The sequence below is a fragment of the Lagopus leucura genome, unplaced genomic scaffold, assembly GCF_019238085.1.
Source record: "Lagopus leucura isolate 7727_CA_CO unplaced genomic scaffold, USGS_WTPT01 Super-Scaffold_54, whole genome shotgun sequence".
NCBI lineage: Eukaryota > Metazoa > Chordata > Aves > Galliformes > Phasianidae > Lagopus > Lagopus leucura.
The window spans coordinates 1,663,976-1,683,191 of record NW_024962251.1 but is presented as its reverse complement, the minus strand read 5'-3'; the positions used below and the strand labels follow the sequence as shown (position 1 = coordinate 1,683,191).

The 19,216-nt window shown below is 39.3% G+C and overlaps 1 protein-coding gene across 4 annotated transcripts in view; it reads right to left on the bottom strand.

Annotated features, from left to right (window-relative positions):
• The window catches only part of LOC122181581 (synuclein alpha interacting protein), an 81,557-nt gene that overhangs the window by 15,273 nt on the left and 47,068 nt on the right, over positions 1–19,216 (bottom strand). For 3 of the 4 annotated variants that reach the window (XM_042874143.1, XM_042874157.1, XM_042874149.1), the window contains exons 4-7: positions 15,585–16,441; positions 13,804–13,983; positions 6,764–6,877; positions 2,263–2,388 (exon numbers count right to left, since the gene is read on the bottom strand). In XM_042874143.1, coding sequence (XP_042730077.1) covers positions 2,263–2,388; positions 6,764–6,877; positions 13,804–13,983; positions 15,585–16,441 — 1,277 coding nt within the window. The remainder of the gene's footprint in view (positions 1–2,262; positions 2,389–6,763; positions 6,878–13,803; positions 13,984–15,584; positions 16,442–19,216) is intronic. The other variant, XM_042874163.1, reaches the window with a different exon arrangement.

Below are 19,216 nucleotides of genomic sequence, written 5' to 3'. Positions count from 1 at the left end.
CACGAATCTTTACACATGACTAAAATCCACAGGAGCAAGGGTAACACAGCAGAGTGTTCTGTGGTTAGAAGGCATTGTAAAAAGTCTGCATTTTTCATTCTGCTTTTGAAATTCTATTAGTTTTCTGCTCATTTGTTTCTGTGAGATAACATAGTTTCTAGCATTCATACTGTGAATGAAAAATGTGAAAACCAGCAAATGAAAACAGAATACTTACATTTAAGCAACTAATAATTCACTTATGAGACATGGCAATAAACTTTTTCAGATGTCTGTGCTTTGCTGACCATTGTGCTAATTTTGAACATGGTAGACTTAGAAAAGGAGACATGGGCAGCTGCAACTGAGAGGCATACATGCTAGAACATTTGTGTCTGAGATTATAGAGGGCAGCGATGAGCTGTAATAGCTGGGTTTGAAACACTCAGTGGAACAGTCTCAAATATCTTTAGAGAAGCTATTAGAGAATTAATGCTTGGATAGAAAAGGTGGAGTAGAGGCTTCCCAAAAACCTCTTTGGTTCTGATGGGCTCAACATTATTAAGTTTCAGAACTATTTAGAATTATGAAGAAAGAAATCTGTTCAAAGAGTTTTCCGAACTGTTTTCACGTTGTTTTCACAGAAAACACCTCACTGCTTTCCAGCTGGGTTACCCTCTACTATCTCCTTAGAGAATACTGAAGTAATTGTCAGCTTCTAGTCTTTAGGCCACAGCTCATATTCTGATGCTTATCCCTGTGTTAAACACAGAAGTAAAACTCCAGCTTGTTGCTAGGAAACTGTCCAGATAGTGAACACAATCTCTGAATTCTGGGATTTGAATCCAAAACATTGTAAACACAAAGTTCTGTCAAGCTGACTTCAAGACTTGCAAGAACTAAAAACAAACCCTCATGCTTTCTTCTAGTTTATGATAATCAGTGTTCCAATTTTTGCATGTATAGAATGAGAGCTAGGTGTATGCAGCAGTTTTTAGTCAGGCTTTTCTTACAGCACTCTAGAAAAAAATGCTGAACCAAACCGTAATATATCCCAAAACAGCATCATTAGCTGTAGGGGGTGTGGGTGGTTGAGCTCCACCTAGGCTGACTGAATTATTCAGGAGCAGATGAGACCAGCTAGGGTTTAGAGTGACCTTGTTGACTCAGAGCAGCAGGCACAGAGACCTTTTCACCTGCTGACCAAGGAGAGGAATAGAAACTTATGAGCACTCTTGAACTGTACTGAACATAAAAAAAACCTTGAGATTAACTTGCCAATAAAGATAAACAAGCAGGAGGAGTTACAAATCTGCAAATAGCACTATGTAGATTGTAACATGATGATCTGCTCTTCAAGCCACTGTTCAGTAGCTGATTTGTTTCTCAAATATCATTTTTTTAGTTGCCTGAATTAATTTTATTACTATTTCTTCTCCAAACAGCTTTCATTCAAAGTGATCCCACCACCAAATACTAGAATGTGCTCCTGTGACTAATGGTTCTGTTGACTCTGATGGACAAAGGGTACATCTGTGTCCTTGATTCAAGGCAAAGTGAAGTTGGTTTTTTTTTTCCAAGCGCCATTCAGTTCAACCATACGGCGTTTTTGGCTTGTCTACATTGAACACTGGTACTGTAGAGAGTTATCCAAACTGATTTATTCAGATCTGGCTCTCAGAAGCACTGTAGCCATACAAATCTTCTCTCAACAGGTCAAATTCCCTTTAAAGCAGCTCTGTATAACAAAGCTGTATTGCTCTTTGTGGAAATACAATTTGTTTAAGAAATCACTATCACACTATTATGTTTCGTATCGTTACACTAAAAGATTACAACTCTGGAAAGAATGGTTTGCTCAAGGTGGAAATCCTACCACACAGAACAAATTGCAACTTTTAGACTTTGCTAAGAAGAGCTGCAACTTTTCATTGGAAAAAGAAACAGAAGGAAAACATCAAAATCAGTAAGAAGATCACATCCATATTGGCTGCCCTTTTTTTTGCAGAGCAACACATGTATTAACTGCTTGTGCCTAAACTAAATAATCATGCTATCTTCTGGCAGCATGTTTACTTTAGGTTCAAAATAGCATAATAGAATTTTAAAAAAGAACTTTATGGTGTTTTAGTCTGAGTTCTATTTGTTTATTCCAGTATATCTTAAGGTATCAATAACTAGTTCTACGTGTAAAGTTTCCTGTAAACATTTTAATAGTTCAATAGCTCATAATTCAAAATTCATTTGACTTAAACTACATTTCTGATATAGATAATACTCTACCTGTATACATCCTAGATAGCCATGTTGAGCAGCGATGTGAACAGCAGTATTTCCATCCTGATCAACTTCATCCAGGGAAATCCCTTGTTCTTGCATAAACTGAAGAAGCCATAGAAGGATTTTCTCCTAAGAGAAGGGGTGAAAGAGATGCCACAAAAGATAAGGAATAATAAGAATGGACAGGTACTAGAGGAATGCTGGTATTGTCATCTGGTATAGCACTGACCAATAACTGCTTTTGCAAGACCTTGATTTCAGTCTCTCTTACTTTTGCAGGACTTGGTCTATCAGAAGCCTGCCTCTAGGTGCTTTTTATTTATTTATTTATTTATTTTTTCCAAAGCAATACACCACAATACTGTATTTGTTTTATAAGAAGAATCTGCATTAAGTAACACATTTTCACAGATTGTACACGGAAAAGCATGCACGCCTACACCCTGGAAAGGACACCTGACATAGCACATCTTGCTTTCCAACCTGAAAAACTTCTTCTGACACTTGGTGGAACTTCATAAGCATCTTTGGAAAACTAAAACAGGAGTATGCACAGATCATGAGCTGAGCAGACTTGTCTACTTGTCTACAGCTCTTGACTACTGTGCAAGAAGAGAAGCAATAGAACTAAAATCAGGAAGTCTGCCATCCTGAACTTTCTGTCAGTGCACTGAGTTGTTAGAGGAAAGATGGAACCTCTGACTTTTTAGGTGTCCTTGAAGCAACTCCATCTGTTCAAGCACCTGAATCTCTCTGCTTTCTGCTTCAGAGGGCTATAGTGTCTAGAACTTAACTTCTCTGTATTTCATTTTAACAGCAATTTCTTCTTATTACAGGGTAAAAGAATAGGTATTTATATTTCTGAATGCCAGCTGATATAGCTGGCATGTATAATTGGTAGTCAACACAGAGAGACAACTTGAGATCACATATCCCTTTAAAAATACTTCTGAGCAATTTCTGGAGTTGCCTCTGGTGTTGGCAAGCAGCAGAGGAGAATTATGCTACTCATGTGAATTGTGCTTATATATTAATAATGAAAAGAATAATATTTTAGAAAAATTCCTCTGCCTAGAAATTATGTATTTTTTCAGAATACATTTATTCCATAACCAAAATATTGAGCATGGTCTGTAATTTTACAATCCCAATCAGCACGGAGCAAGTTATGCTTTTTAGTAATTTATTTTATCAACATAGAAACCAAGTACTAGGATGGGTAACTAAGTGACATCATCTCTACTTAGAGAACTTAGAACTGATCACAAGAACAACATTAGAGGCCTGCTAAAATAGTTTGTGTTTCCCCCAGATGACTGTATTGTAACAGATCTTTGACATCACGCACAAACACAGGGAAAACAACTTTTTTCTTCACTTACTGAAGAATGAAAAATCATATATTATTTATCACTTTAGTAATGCTTATATATTTGGAAGAAGAGGGCACTTAGACATAGAGAGAAATAGGCTTAACATCATTGATACGATTTATTCAGACAAAATGAAGAATAATAACATTTACCTGTAAGATTTTGATAAGGTAAAGTAATCACATACTTGTTGTGTAACATGACCTGATAAACAGTGTCAAATTATTCAGCATATCTGATCATTTTAAGACTCAACAGTCTTATTTTGTAGCAATGGTTAATATCACGCTGGCATATTTCAGACCTAACAATAATTCAAACTTCCCTATAAAAGTAAAATCTAGGAAAATATCGTAAAACATATTTTCTGTTTTGGGACAAGCTGCAGACTTTGGCTCCATCAGCAGGCTTTTGAAATAGGAAGAACAGTTAAGAACAACTGTCCAAATTGTTAAATGGACTACAAATGGAAGGCTTTGCATGGTGAAGTGTACTAACTAACTCTACAGCTAATCTTTGCCCATTACTTGGTTTTGATTAATTAATAAATTCTCAGTAAATACTAGGTTTTTGAATTGAAAACTGTGAGATGTGTGAAAAGACATATGACCATATGGTGGTCACCAAGCTGAAGGGAAACATCCTGAAGTGCATAAATGTGCATTTGTGTGTCTGTTCTACACACTCTCCCCAGCACATTGTGATTTCCAGCAGTACACCGCTGCCAAGACGCACACAAAAACCTTTCAGTCACACTGTAGCTCTGGTTTCCTGAAGCCCTTCCTGATTCTCTTGCACCTGAATGTGACAAACACTTGGCATTCCCCCACACTATGTCTCTTCCCTATGTAGTCCATGTTGGAAAGAAACTATAGCTCTTCAAAGCCAGGACTAAATACACATGCCTGTGGCAGAATCAAATGTTATGTAATGTGTCATGCACCAACAACCTGTTATGGGAAGCTGTGTCAACCATGGTAGCTTCTTGCAAGACCTCATACTTAAAGAAACCCTTGGCAGGAGGTTTGCAGACCAGACTCCAGGTTGGTTACAAGCTCTTCTTCCATTAGTTGAACATATGTAGTTCCTCTCACACTGGACAAAATACAGCACTGCTGAAATGCTTTTGGAATCTGGCCATGGCTGTGGTTTGATGATCTTTAACATAGGAGCTTTGCTATAAACTCACTTTTGCTGCCCATTCTAAATGATAGTTGTTCAAGAAAAATATGGTGTGCATTCCTAATGCCTGGGGAAACAATGGATGGGCTGACTCATAGAAAAAGATTCTATAACAGGTCTTCCTTGTAAAAATATTACTCCTGCAATTCTGCCAAGACCAGTGTTTACATGGATTATCTCTCACGTAACTAATGGTAAAATAAATTAAAACTTCGAGGATAGTGCCAACTACACATTTGAATATCTAAACTTCTTTCTTCTTAACACAGTTGGGCAAGATAATCTGGCTTCTCTTCAGCCTCAATATTCCTTCATGTTTGCAAGACATTTATAGATTATTAAAAGAAAAAAATTTTAAAAAAAAAGCTGACGTTACATGTGAACTTTCTTTGGCATTCAACTAACTAAAAAAATTTGGCAGCACTTTTTATATCACCTTTCTACATTTCGTGCATGGTTAACTATAGCTGGCATTTCTTAACTGGTGGAGCTTCCATTCTGCTCTAAAAGAATATCTGGATTAAGCCTGCCAAATCTATTCCTAACAGTAGACAGCACAGCTCACTGAAAAAAACACAACAACAGAGTTCACTGGATTTAGTTTGTATAAACACATTTAGAGATGAGGAAAAATTACATCAGTGAAATGAAGACACAAGCCTAAATTCATATGAAGCTTTCTCTTCCAAACTTTCTTTCTAGTAACAAACAACCTTTACTCAGATCCAGTTCTGATGGGGCTCCCAGCTTCCTTATCTTCAGTGAAAGTTTTATAAGCTCAACTTGTTACAGAAAGCAGGACAATTAATCAGTATGTCCAGCAGATTGCTAATTTGCACTAGTGACATCTGCATAACAGGTGAGCAGAGAGATACAGAGGACTTAGCACAGCATGAAAACAAAGGTGTCTGTGGTGGCTCAGGATGCAGCAAGATGAAGAGTGGACTTCCAGATTCACAGCCTTCCAGATATGCTCGTCTTTTTCTACCCCTGTCTACAAATCTATGCTTGGAAAAAATCAGTTAACAGCAGGAACACGCCACAATATTTTTATGGCACAGCAGGAAACAACCATGCTTGTACTGGAAAGAGAAAGCTAAGTTTCTTTGGATCAACAAAAGCATTAGCACAACAATAGTATATTTTCTGCATTTCCCATTAATGTCTTTTGAAGAAAATGGATGATATGAGTGGCTCATCTTCCGAAAACATTAGAGAAGAATAACCAATTACTATTCCTTGTATAGTATATTCTAGAGAAGATCTTTTGAACAGCGGTTATTGTAATGCCTGTTTAGGAAATACAGACTGTAAGAGGAGAACGTGGTGCAGTCGAGTGGTATATGTTTCCCCAGACATTAGCCAAGTACCAAAATGCTGTACTTCTGTGGTTTCTCATGATCAGATTTATATGTAAGCTAGGTGTGGAACAGGATTGGTTTGCAACATATTTTTATACATAATTCTCAATAAAACCAAAGTTGTACAGATGATGTTCAAGTTTTGCCATGCTTCGCTTTACTGCCAGTATAATGAATTCCTAGATTGTCTCAATATGCCAATTTTCTTTCTTCCTTTCTTTTTTTTTTTTTTTTTGAGATTAATCTCTCCTGTAAAAGGAATCAGAACTATCCAAAAAGTTTGACGATTTTCTGACATGTCCTAGGAAAGCAAGGGATCATGATGCTATATTTGCCTGATTGTTATGGGACTGATAGACTGGCATAATAATCCATGTAACCTCCCCAAACCATTACTAAAAAAAAAAAGAAAAGGACTTAATAAGGATAATAATGAAAAAAAAAAAATTAAAAGTGGGAAATGTTCTTTCAACATTAGAACTAATTACAAACATCTGTTTTTAAGAACCACAAAATAATAAAGATTCTTTAAACTGAAATTCCTATGTGAATAATTCAATAATCTTTTTGAAAAAGTGAAAATCATACCTGACCATAGCAGCCAGCATAATGAATAAGGCTTGGGTGATCTTTTGAGCAACTTAGTTCTGCAATAGCTTCTGTTTCGCTCACCATCCACCGAACGCACTCCAGCTGACCATTCTAAACAAAGAAAAAAAATTAAAAATCTTATCTGTTTCAATCCAAACATGTCTACTTAACATGAAGAAGCTTATTAGAATTATTAGCATGTTATGAAATTCCAGTTTCTTTGACAGTTCATCTTTTATCTGTTCTCAAGTATTATGTTTGTTTATCTTATCTAAGTATTACATTATTTACAATATGCCATCAGCTTATACTTGCCCTGGGATTTCCATCTTCTCATTCCTAAAAGTATAGCTGAGTAAAACTACAGTACAGAATATTTGCTGAATGACACCACAGCATACATCAGTTCAAGAGGCAGTGAAATATTGCACACACAATCTGATGCCTGTTAGATACTCTTAGATTATAAAGAACAAAACCATAGCTATGCTTCTACAACCCATACAACAAAACTTAATGTCTGGAGTGAAGGTTCATTTGCCAAAGTACGTTGAACAGTGTATTTCCCTATAAGGTCTAGTTTTCATTTATCAATAACAAAGTGCATGCAAGATTAAGCTATTATTATATTTAAGTAATTTTGAAAGTAATGTCTCCTATTTATTTCAATGGAAGCAACAACAGTTACAAAAAGCACAGTAACACTGTTTAATAGAGCAAATTCTCAGCTACAAAACACTATTTTTCAACACAGTCACCACCATTAGCTCTTCATTTTCATCAGTGTTGAACAAGAGCCTGCATGCAAAGCTCACAAAAATCTGTGCCAGTGGAGGTAACCACTGTTGCTGTCACCACTGTTTGAAATGCACCACCCATCATGTCACTGTGCTCACATTCACTATTTGGTCTCCATAAATGTTCAGTAAGCATCGATGAATGTCAATCAGGGCCATCCTTTTTCCGATAGAGGAATTCAGTTACACAGCTTGTCTTCTTATGCACTTCCATGTCAGACACCATTTTGCCAGATTGCCCCTCTGTTGCCATCTGTCTCATGGCAAGAAAATGTAATAGAATATTGGTTGGAAGGTTCAGCCTCTACTGCCATATCACCAACATCTGCCTAGGACATCATCAGTCAGCCTAATTAAAAAAGGAGGCATTACTTTTGGAATAGTAATACTTTTTGGAGCATATACTTTTTGGAGCATATTTTTTTCTGAACACTTAATCCTTTTGCGTTAGGACCTGTAATCATAGAATCACAGAATCATACAATGGTAGAATCACCCAGGTTGGAAGGGACCTCACGGATCAACAAGTTCCATTCCCTCATGCCACAGGTAAGGCTAACAGATGCTAGACCAAGGCTGTATCAGGCTGCCCAGGGCCCCACCCAACCTGACCTTAAAGACCTGTAGGGATGGAGCATCCACAATCTCTCTGGGCCATCTGTTCCAGCACCTCACCACCCTCACAGACAAAAACTTCTCACTGTCATCTAATCTAAATCTCCTTTCCTCTAGTTTGAAAGTACTCCCTCTTGTTCTGTCACTATATACTTGTGTAAAGAGTTGCAAGGACATAATGAGGTCTCCAACCTTCTTATCATCTTCATGGTTCTCATCTATGTCAGGGATATTAAAGAGTACTGGTTCAAAGATGGACTGCTGAGGACACCACTTGGTGTCCTCTACCTCCAGCTGGACATAGAGCCAATGACCACAACCCTTTGGCTGTGAACTTCCAACCAATTCCTTATTCTCTAAATAGTCCACCCTTCAAATACACGTATCTCTAATTTAGAGATAAGGATGTGGTAGGGGACCATGTCAAAGGCCTTGTGGAAATGCAGGTAGATGACATCTATTGCCTTCCCTTTGTCCACCAATGCCATCATTCCATCACAGAAGGCCACCAGATTGTTCTAGCACGATATTCTCTTGGCGAAGTTGTGTTAGCTGTCTCAGATCTCCTGCTCATCCCTGTAGTTCCACAGATCCTCCTTCCTACCTTTCTTATAAATGAGAATGATGTTTCCATTTTTCCAGTCCCTGGGGACAGTCATGACTTTTCAAATATGATGGAGATTGGCTCAGTAACCATCTCAGCCAGCTCCCTTGGAACCCTGGGATGCATGTTGTCTGGCTCCATAGACTTGCACACATTCAGTCTCATGAGCCAACCTCAGATGTGCTCTGCCCTTACAGTGGGGGGCATTTTTCTCCCCCAGTTTCCCACCAAGAGGTTAAGGGATGTGAGAATCCGTCTGCCAGCGAAGACTGAGGTAGAGAACTAAGTAAGTACCTCAACCTTCTCCATATCTTTTATAACCTTTCTCATTCATCAGAGGAGGGATGCTCTCTTTGGCCTGTCTCTTCAGACTAATGTACCTATGGAATACCTTCCTATTGTTATTAACATTCCACAAGAAATTCAGCTCCATCTGTGTCCTGGCTTTTCTGATCCACCTCAGCAAGTCCAGACAGCATCCTTGTATTCTTCTCAGGTGACATGACCTTGCTTCCACTGCCTGTACTTGCCTTTCTTTTCCCTTAGTTTGATCAGCAGGTCCTTGTGGAGCCATGGTGGTTTCCTGTCTCCCCTACTGGTTTTCCTGTACTGGGAACAGAGAGCTCTTGCACTCTCAGAAAGGCATCCTTAAAAAGCAATCAGCTTTGTTCCAGTCCTTAGTCTCTGAGGACAGCTTCCCAAGAAATCATAGAATCTTAGAATGGTTTGAGTTGGAAGGAACCCTCGAGATCCAACCCCCTGCTATAGGCAGGGACAGCTCTCATTACATCAGGCTGCTCACAGCGCCATGCAACCTGGAGTTAAATGTTTCCAGGGAAGAGGCATCTACAACCTCTCTGGGCAACCTGTGCCAGAGTCTCCCCACTCTCACAGAAAATAATTTCTTCCTAATATCTAGTCTTAATATACCCTCTTCCAGTTTAAAGCCATTTCCCCTCTTCCTGTCACTACCTGTCCTTAAAAACTGTCCCTACCCAGCTTTCCTGTAGACCCCCTTCAGGTACTATCAGGCCACTATACGGTTCCCCTGGAGCCTTCTCTTCTCCAGGCTGGAGAACTCCAGCTCCCTCGGCATGTCCCCATAGGGGAGGTGCTTCAGCCCTCTGATTATCTTCATGGCCCTCCTCTGTATTCACTCCAACAGCTCCATGTTGTTCTTGTGCTGGTAGCCCAAGAACTGGATTCACTACTCCAGGTGGGGTCTCACAAGAGCAGAGAAGAGGGGCAGAATCAATTCCATTGACCTGCTGGTCACACTTCTCTTGATGACACTATGACACTGTTGGCTGCCTGGGTTGCAAGCAGACACTGCCGGCTCGTGCTGAATCTTTCATCAGTCAACACCCCCAAATCCTTCTCCTCAGGGCTGCTCTCAAACCATCCTCCGCCCAACCCGTATCTGTGCTTGATATTGCCCCAATCCAGGAGCAGGACTGTGCACCTGGCCTTGTTGAACTTCATGAGGTTGGCATAGGCCCACCTCACAAGCCTGTCCAGGTCCTTCTGTATGGCAACCCTTCCCTTTAGTGTGTCAACTGCACCACTCAGCTTGGTGTCGTCTCCAATCTTGCTGAGGGTGTGCTTGATCCCGCTGTCCATGCCACCTACAAAGATGCTAAAAAGCACCAGTCCCAACACTGATCCACAAGGAATGCCGCTTCTCACTAGTCTTCAGAAATTCCTTAAACAGTCTGAAGATCAGTCTCCTGAAGTTCAGGGTTCTGACTTCACTCTTTGTCAAGCCTATTTCTCTTGAGTTCATGAAGGCATAGTCTCTGCAGCTCAGGCTGCCTCCAATCTTAATGTCTTTAAAGATCTCTTCAACACTGGTGGGCATCAGGTTCACCTCTGGTGGATCTGTCCAATATTTCAATCTGCAAGTTGTCATCAGTGGACTCAGGGAGTCTCCCGAACGCTTGCACCTCACCAAATTGTTTTCCCAACAGAAATATGGGTGGTTGAAATTTCCCATCAGGATAAGGTGAGTGCAACATTTATTTCAGCTGAAGCAGGAAGGCGTCACCAGTAGGCTCCCCTCATTCAGGTGGCTAGTTGTAGACCCCAACCACCAGCTGCTCTTTAGTGGTCCCATCCCTAATCTTAACCCACCAGGCTCTCAACGTGTTCATGACTGTTACACAGCGGGAACTCCTCACAGCCTACCCACTTTTTAATATAGAGGGCAACTCAGACTCTTTTACTCCTTCTGCCTGTATCCCAGTCTCCAACTGAGGACTCAGGAGAACACTACCCATGCTCCCAGTCCCCTCAACACCTCTCCAAGGGATGCAAAGCCTTTTTTGGTATTTTTCAATTTCCTGATTACAGCCTTGTTTGAGCCAGCTTAAAACACCAGGAAAGGATAGTAGTCATCTGGCATTATCATACCTGGTATCCTCTTCTAGAGGCAGCAAACCCCTCTAGAGAAGTTATGTGGGAGGCAGATGGATGCCTCAGTGCCTCTCAGCAAAGTTTCCAATTACTAAGACCCTCTGCCTTTTTTTAGTGGCACCAGTTGTGATCAAACACAAACAAGGAGGTGGTTCTTGTTTTGAACACCTTTTACATCCCAATCTCAAGAGTCCTTAAGTGCTATCTACACTCTTACAGCAAGTTTCTACAAAGTAGGATGTAGGTGCTGCAAAAATAGATGGATACATTTTCTTCAGAGCTTACTTGTGGGCTGGTGTAAAGGCAGGAGGTTTTAGCAGCTTCTTTTGCTGTAGTTCCCCCTTTCAACAATTATATCTCAACAGATGCAGTTTATCACAACGCACACTCTGATATTTTCATGAAGGTTATTATATGTTATAGCTAATAGAATATATAGGTTATTATATAGCTAAAAATTTATATTTCAAGCACTCAGTCAAAATCAAGCCAGCAGACACAGAACACAGAAAGCTTTCTGAATGCATAAAAAGGAAAAGTTATTGTGCAAAGAAAAGAAATATCAATTTCAAGTTCCAGATTTGTTTTTACAAAAACAAGGATAAGGACGTAAAAAATATTAAGCCACTTCAAATTACTTGGAAGAAGGAAAAAAACAGAATCAATTTTATATTTATTTTATTTCTTCCATATATAAGCATGTGTATACACATTTAAGTGCATATTGTTTTACTTCGCTTACTTTCTTCTATTTCTCTGAATATCAGTAAGCTCTTATCAATGAAATTACTTGTATTCTTTTCATTGTGTTAGAAAAATCTTCACCACCAAATTTGTATTCAAATATTAGTAAGCATGCCTAAATGATAAATGTGTTTTATGTATCATAATCACGTAATTTAAATTTAAAATTAATATAATGAATTAATGAAGTACCTGGTATGTAACATATTTTTCTTCTAATTCATGGAGAGTTTCTACACAGTCATGAAAAATAAGCCATAAACATGGCCACGATATACCATTACGTTTTCACTGTAGCTTTTAGCTCTATGTCAGAAAGAAGTCCTGAATCAAAATCACTTGCTATAATAATTCATTATTTACTGGCAAATGCTATTTGTCACCACTAAATTATCTGCTGAAACTACCTTTCATGGAAGTGTATGTTCCTGCATACAAGCTTTATTTCATTCTGATAATCGTTATTCTTGTGGAACAGAGATGTGTGCCCCACATGGTATACTATTATCTGAGTTACAGTACAAGCAAGAAGAATAAAGTCAACTCTATTCGGTATCAGAGTATTTTGGGAGTAAGGATTAAGAGCTGTATAGTTTAGTTATGCCACATCACTTTAAGGCTCTTGCACATGACCAGCCCAGCCATCATGCAGGTCTTCATTAGAAACTCTCGGGCCTGAGCACTCTCCTTTACAGGAATAATTCCATTATGTTTACACATTTTTCTAGAAATGCCAAAGCATGGCTCAGGTGTGACAGAACTTTTACAAAAACTGATTATTAAACAGCAATCGTTCTGGAGAAAAAAGGTCAAACATAACTATATCATAAATGTCTTATCTACCTATCTTGAAATAACAAGAAAGAAAACTACTTCCAAGTAAAACTGTAAGACTTCAAATTGGCAGAATATAATTATTCAAGTTGGACATAGGCCAGGGTACTGAAGCTAAATATATGACTTTTATAAGAGCAATTCATTAGTGTAGCTAACTATCTGTTTAACTTTATTCTCATTAAATGGAATAAAATCCCTGAGACCAGTATGAGGTCACCAGGTCATTGTAATGACCTCTCCAAGATACAAACCTGCAGGCTAGAATCTACCAGTTGTCTGTCAGTTACTCAAGTTTCCCAAGAAGCAAACAATAAAAAAAAAATGAAAAATCAGGAACAGTCGTCACCACTTCCATTTTTTGTTCTTAAGGTATTCAGTGACTAACAGGAATGGTCTTTGACCATCCAACCTAAATTATGAAAGACTCAGGGTAAGTTTGGCCCTACACCAGCCTTCAGTACACAGCACGTTTTACTTTAGCCAAGAATCACCATTCAGTTCCATACTTTGCTATGTAGTAGGTTTTCCAGTATGCTTTCACACTAATTTTTGCAGTTTCTTATGGATTGCTCTGTAAAAATGTAGATATTAACTTTGATGCAACTGTTTCAGACAGCCAGAAAGTTTCAAGTCCAGATGTGGATCAGTTTTTTCATGCTTTGTAAGCACGGTTTCGCATCTCTCTTTCAAGATCCCACATATATTTGTAAGAATTTTTATGTTCCCTACAGATACAACTGAGCACAAATTATATGAATGTTCCTATGAACACTGCAATTTTTTAGTCAGTTAATTGATTAAAATATGATATTCAGTGACAGCAACATACAAAACATCAGTGTTATTTGTATAGCTGACATAGTATCCCACATCATAACAGACTTATTGGCTTAAATGGTACTGTTCTTTTTCCATTTAACAAGAGGCTTGAAAAATAACATCCTGCTGGATCTATTACCTACTCAAATCACAGAAAGAAGCTAAATTGCCCTTATGTCACACTACAGTAGAGACAGAGATTGAGTTACCTTTATTGCTAAACCAGCTGGAGTTAGCTGCTCCATGTTTCTTTCATTCAAGCAGTCTTCACCCATCAAAGAAGTGAGATGCTGCAGGCATTCTGCATGTCCTTTTGATGCTGCTACATGCAACAGATTGTTGTCACATTCATCATGAATCTTATCCAGATTATCTGCTGCTAAATGTGGCTGTTAAAGAAGGTGTTATGTTAGTTACAACTAAGGATGAAAAGATACTGTGAAGTTTAAGCCTTAGAACCCAAGATATAAGACAAAGACATTTTCCCATAGCTATGTTCTTTTGTATCTCGAAATCAGAAGCTTTTCATTTGTACAGCACCTGGCTACCATTAGCAAAAGGACAGAAGCAGGCTGTTCATTGACTAGATTCACTGCTTAGTTTCTTTCCTGGTGCAAATGGCATATAACAGTGCAAGATCTTCAGTGCAAGCTTTAGCTTATAGTCCAACAAAGAACTGGTAAAAACATCTGCATTTTCCTAAATTCTGCCTATTTACAGTTGTTTTCTCTATCTCTTCTTTTTTGGCATTATAATAATGAGTCATTGAACAGGAAACATCCATGACTGACTCCTAAAATGTAGCTGTTTAGTTTTGCTCATCACAAAAGTGTCAGCTTGTATTTAGCGTCATCTAAAACACAGCTAAAACACAAGAAGTCTTTTATTTGGTAGCTTGTTTCCATTACAGAAATAATTTGTTGGAATATTTACCCAAAGTCACAACCATGACTTAATACACGACTCCTGCCCAAGTCTAATTTTCAGACAAAACAATTGGATTGATAAACTCCAGTAACAGTGGTAAATTCCTAGAGCTGTGCAGACTTGCCAGACCACTTGCTGATGAACCACTTGACTCAGAGGTTTTGACTTGTTTGGAAAAAAAGTATGTGTTTTCTCCCACCTACCTACTATGCCCTTATTTTTTGTTTGCTTTGTTTTTACCAGTTACCAACATTTCACAATTTGGGGCAAATTTACTCTTATTTCTTGCAGAGCATTCTAATGTACTCTCGTGTCCCTGCCTAGTCTTTGAATGTCTGCCTTTGTTTTTGCTGCTATGCTAGTAGCATGCCTTTGTGCTTGAGCTAGACTGATAAACAGAGAAGCTAAACAAAAATCTAACAAAAACAGTTTTATGGATGCTGGACCTCCTCCAGCCATTCTGAGTGGGGATCACGTGTTCTGCATCACTGTGCTCACTTGAATCTCGTTACTCCGGGAAACATCATCGACAGTGTCTGATCACATAGCTGGAATTACTGAAAACTTCATACAGGTCAGAGGCCAATGGAGTGTTAGAGAAAACTCCTGTCTGAGAATGCTGCTGTAACAAGTCAGCATAAACGCTCCTGAATAATAATCAGAATACAACAGAAGGTCCTCTGTTCCCACTGTCAGCCCCTAAATAACAACTGAGATAAACCACCAATAATTGAACAAAGCAACCCACAAATGTTTTGAAAAACAAAACCCAGCTAAGATTTAAATTCCATATACAAATGAACTCTACAGTTATGATGCCTATCCTGTACAAGATTTCAGAATACTACATAAGCTAGCAATCTTGTATCTCATCTTTGCTACACACTTGAGTTAGAAATGAAAACCTTCCCTTTGGAAGCTCACTCACCCAAATTTCTAAGGAGCATACAAGATAAAACAAGTGGTGATTCAAAATGCACACTTTATAAGCTTTGCCAGCAAAACAAACCACAGCACAGAATTCCCCTATTCTATGTGGTTTATGAAAGAAGATGATACTTACCAGTAATGATATTTGCCCCTCCTTTACAATGTTTAAGATGCTCTTAAATTTTTTCACCTCTTCACTCCTCTCTTCTGGCCCCCCTGCCCTGCTCCAGCTCATATTCAGTTCCTCAAGCTGCTTGCTCTCTGCCACTGCTGTCTGCAGGTGAAAAGTCCTCAGGTGGCAGTTTGGCATAGTCTTCCCAGTTTTGTGAGTCTGAGGACCAACAAATGTCCTACAGAGGAACCCTTTGCCCTGGGCTTCAGATTCATGGACTGAGCTACACTTCGCTAAAGGCTGGGAAAGCTCTAATTCTTCTGTTAAATGCTTGTGCTGATCAACAACAATGGGCTGCGTTTTTCTCAGCTGAGAGCCTTTCACAGGAGAGAGAACACAGAACTGTGTCACCCCAGCAGGCTCTGTGCTCTCTGTAGAGCAGGTCTTGCCACTAACACCATTCACTGTTGAGCATACACCAGAAATTTTTTTCTCAGGGGCTACCTTTGTGAAAGGAACAAGTTGCTGATTTGATTTAATGTAAGGCACATCCAAAATTTCATCCATATCCAGGTCATAGTGCTCCAGCTCCCCAAGCAGAACAGTAGGCTCAATGTGTTTGCTTTTAAGGTTTTCTCCTTCTCCTGGGCTCTGGTCATCATTTGGAGGTGCAGGCTGAGAGTCGCTGCCTTTCTGGTATTCACCCTTCTGGTTCTTTTGGTCATCACTTTCATTGTTCTCAGAGCTCTCCGGCTGATGCTTTAATGGGGAAACCCTCTTCACTGGTCTGAATTTATTGCACGCATCTGCAATTCCTGTTGGTTTCTGTGCATTTCCGATAAGAGCAGAGCCACCACAGTTCCAGCTGCTGCTGGAAACTAGAAAAATAGACGAATATGACTTAGAAGTGCTTATTGTTACCAGATGAGTGACATGATATAATATGCTTCAAAGGTAGACCTGGCTAAGCACCAGAAACCTGAATAACACAACACCGTATTTCATTCATACCTTAGCAGATTTAATCGCAACTCTGTGCTAAGAGCTGAAGAATTTGACACTCTAGAACTGCAGTCTTCAAACAGGACATACACTGTAAACTTTTGTAATCTAAAGCAGGTTGAGATGAGAGCCACAAAGATGATCTAAGGGCTGAGCACGTTTCCTATGGAGAAAGCCTAAGGGAGCTGGGCTTGTTCAGCCTGGAGAAGGGAAGGATCCAGGGAGACTTCACTGTGGCTTTAAAATAAAGGAGTGGAGATTTAGGCTACATGTTAGATGGAAAATTGTCACTCAGAGGGTGGTGAAGCACAGGCACTATTGCCCAGAGACACTGTGGGTGCCCCGTCCCTGGAGGCATTCAGGGCCACGTTGGGTGGGTCCTGGGCAGCCCAATTTGGTAGGTGGCATCCCTGCCCATGGCACGGGGGCTGGAGCTCAATGACCTTTAGGGTCCTTCAAACCTAGGCCATAGTGTGATTTCATGATTCTATGATCATTTATAAATAAAGTAGTTTGAGTCAAGTAATAGACATTATTAAAAAAACTAGTGGCATTCACAGTGGCTTTGTCCAGGTATTCCTGCTTGCACTGCTTTTTGCAAATATCAAATTGCACAAAGATGCTCCAGAGCAATAAGATGCCTTTCCTTAGAGGCCAATGAAAGGCTTAAAAAAAAAAAAAAAATCTGTTTCAGCAACAGCAACAACAGTATGTATTTTAAGGGCTAATATTTCTGGAAGACTCATATCGTTTTCATATGAGAATGAGAAATCCTGTTTTCATCAAAACAGAAAGTCAAGAGAGGTGAACCTTTCTCTTCGCTCAGCCTCAGCAAGACCACACGTTAGGTGCTGGGTGCATTTCTGGGCTCCCCAGTGCAAGAATGATACGGACTTCTTAGAATAAATCAGGCCCAAAGACACTAACATGGTTCCGGGACTGGAATCTCTTTCATCTCAAGGGAGGCTGAAGGAACTGGGACTATTCAATCCAGAGAAGGCTCAGGAGAATCTTTTCCATGTGTATAAATAAATGATGGGAAGTGCTGAAGAACAAAGAGCCAAGGCTCTTCACAGTTCTGCTCACTGACCAGACAAGAGATACGTGTTTAGCTTTGCTGCCATCTGAACATGCAAGAAGGAAAGCAACAGCTGTGTGCCCTCACTTAGAAGAAAACACTTTTTTGCTGCAACGTTGGTCCTGCAACCAGTGGCCCAGAGTCTCAGTCTGTGGAGCTACTTAAAATTCCACTAGACATGGCACTGGGCAACTTACACTAGCTGACCTTGAGTAAGCAGAGAGGTTGGGCTTTGTGACTTCAGGAGGTCCGTGCCAACATAAACTATTCTATGATTGCGTGATTTGAAAATTAAGACCTATGTATTCCGGTTTAATGTCTCTTTTTCCATTTCTCCTCTGTACGTTGGGCTTCTTGGTCCAATTTTCCATCCCTTAATGCGCACGCATGCATGCACAAACACACACACCCCTATAGCTCTGGACCTTCCAGAGCTTTATTTCAGCACATTGGAGTTTCATCAGTGAATCTGACTTGCAGAGAAGGAAGAGAGCTCAAGGCACCTGAACTCTTAACCCTATCAGACCTGCACTTCTTTACAGTTCCAGTTGGTGATATTTATGTTCTCTTTAATTAATTGAACTCTGATAAAGAGTTTATTTTGTTATTTTCAGTAGAGCACTAAATTCACTAAAAACTCTAGGCATTTTCTCCTTTCTATGCTCCACTTACTGTACACTAAGAGTTAATGCACTCTCAAAGTCAAGAATGCAGCTTAAACATAGCAGATTTATTACACATGCTAACTGCATATCAGTGGGATCTAATCTGTGGTCAAATTTGCCATGAACACCTTCCTAAGGAAACAGATATATACACTTTCAGTGCAGCATTAATGTTTGAAGTGAAAGATTAGCACAGCTTAGTAGTTACGGATGTCTGAAAATTACCTTAATACTTTTGGAAGTGCTTAAGAATACATTTCCGAAAAAGAAATAAAAATAATGATAATCAGAAGGCGTGTAACTTCGTGGGCCAATACAAAGAATGCACTGTACTGACTTATTTATGTATTGTATAAGATTCTAGGTTCAAAGGCCTACACTTTTATGTTGGTTTTATTTACATGTGAAATTTTTTCCAAGTGATACAGGCAAATGGATACCACATGTTTCCCAGCTGTTTTGTTCTGACAGGAACTATTAAGCACTCAGTATGGAAATGAATTCTGTCTGAGTTTTAAGAAAACACTGTTTTTAACACAGGGGTCTAGACAGAGGGAAAGGCATCAACATTTTGTTTTTCGTCACTTTCTATAAGCTTACATTTATTTTGCACTTTTTCCACTTTCTAACCTTAATAACAAGCATTTACAGAAACCACCGTTGATAAAACTGTAAAATCAGACACCACAAAGAAGCTATGACCTTTGTAACAAATCTGTCCTGGACCATTGCACAGTCACATATATTTTTTTATTCCATCACAAATGGAGAGGAATAAAGTCATTGCATTTCTTCACTGTTTTTCTTCCCAGCATACTGGAGGAGCAGCTCTTTACAAATGCTATCTCCAGAAAAACAAACTGGGACACTGACAACAATTATCAGTATTTCTATTGGCTTATGAATGT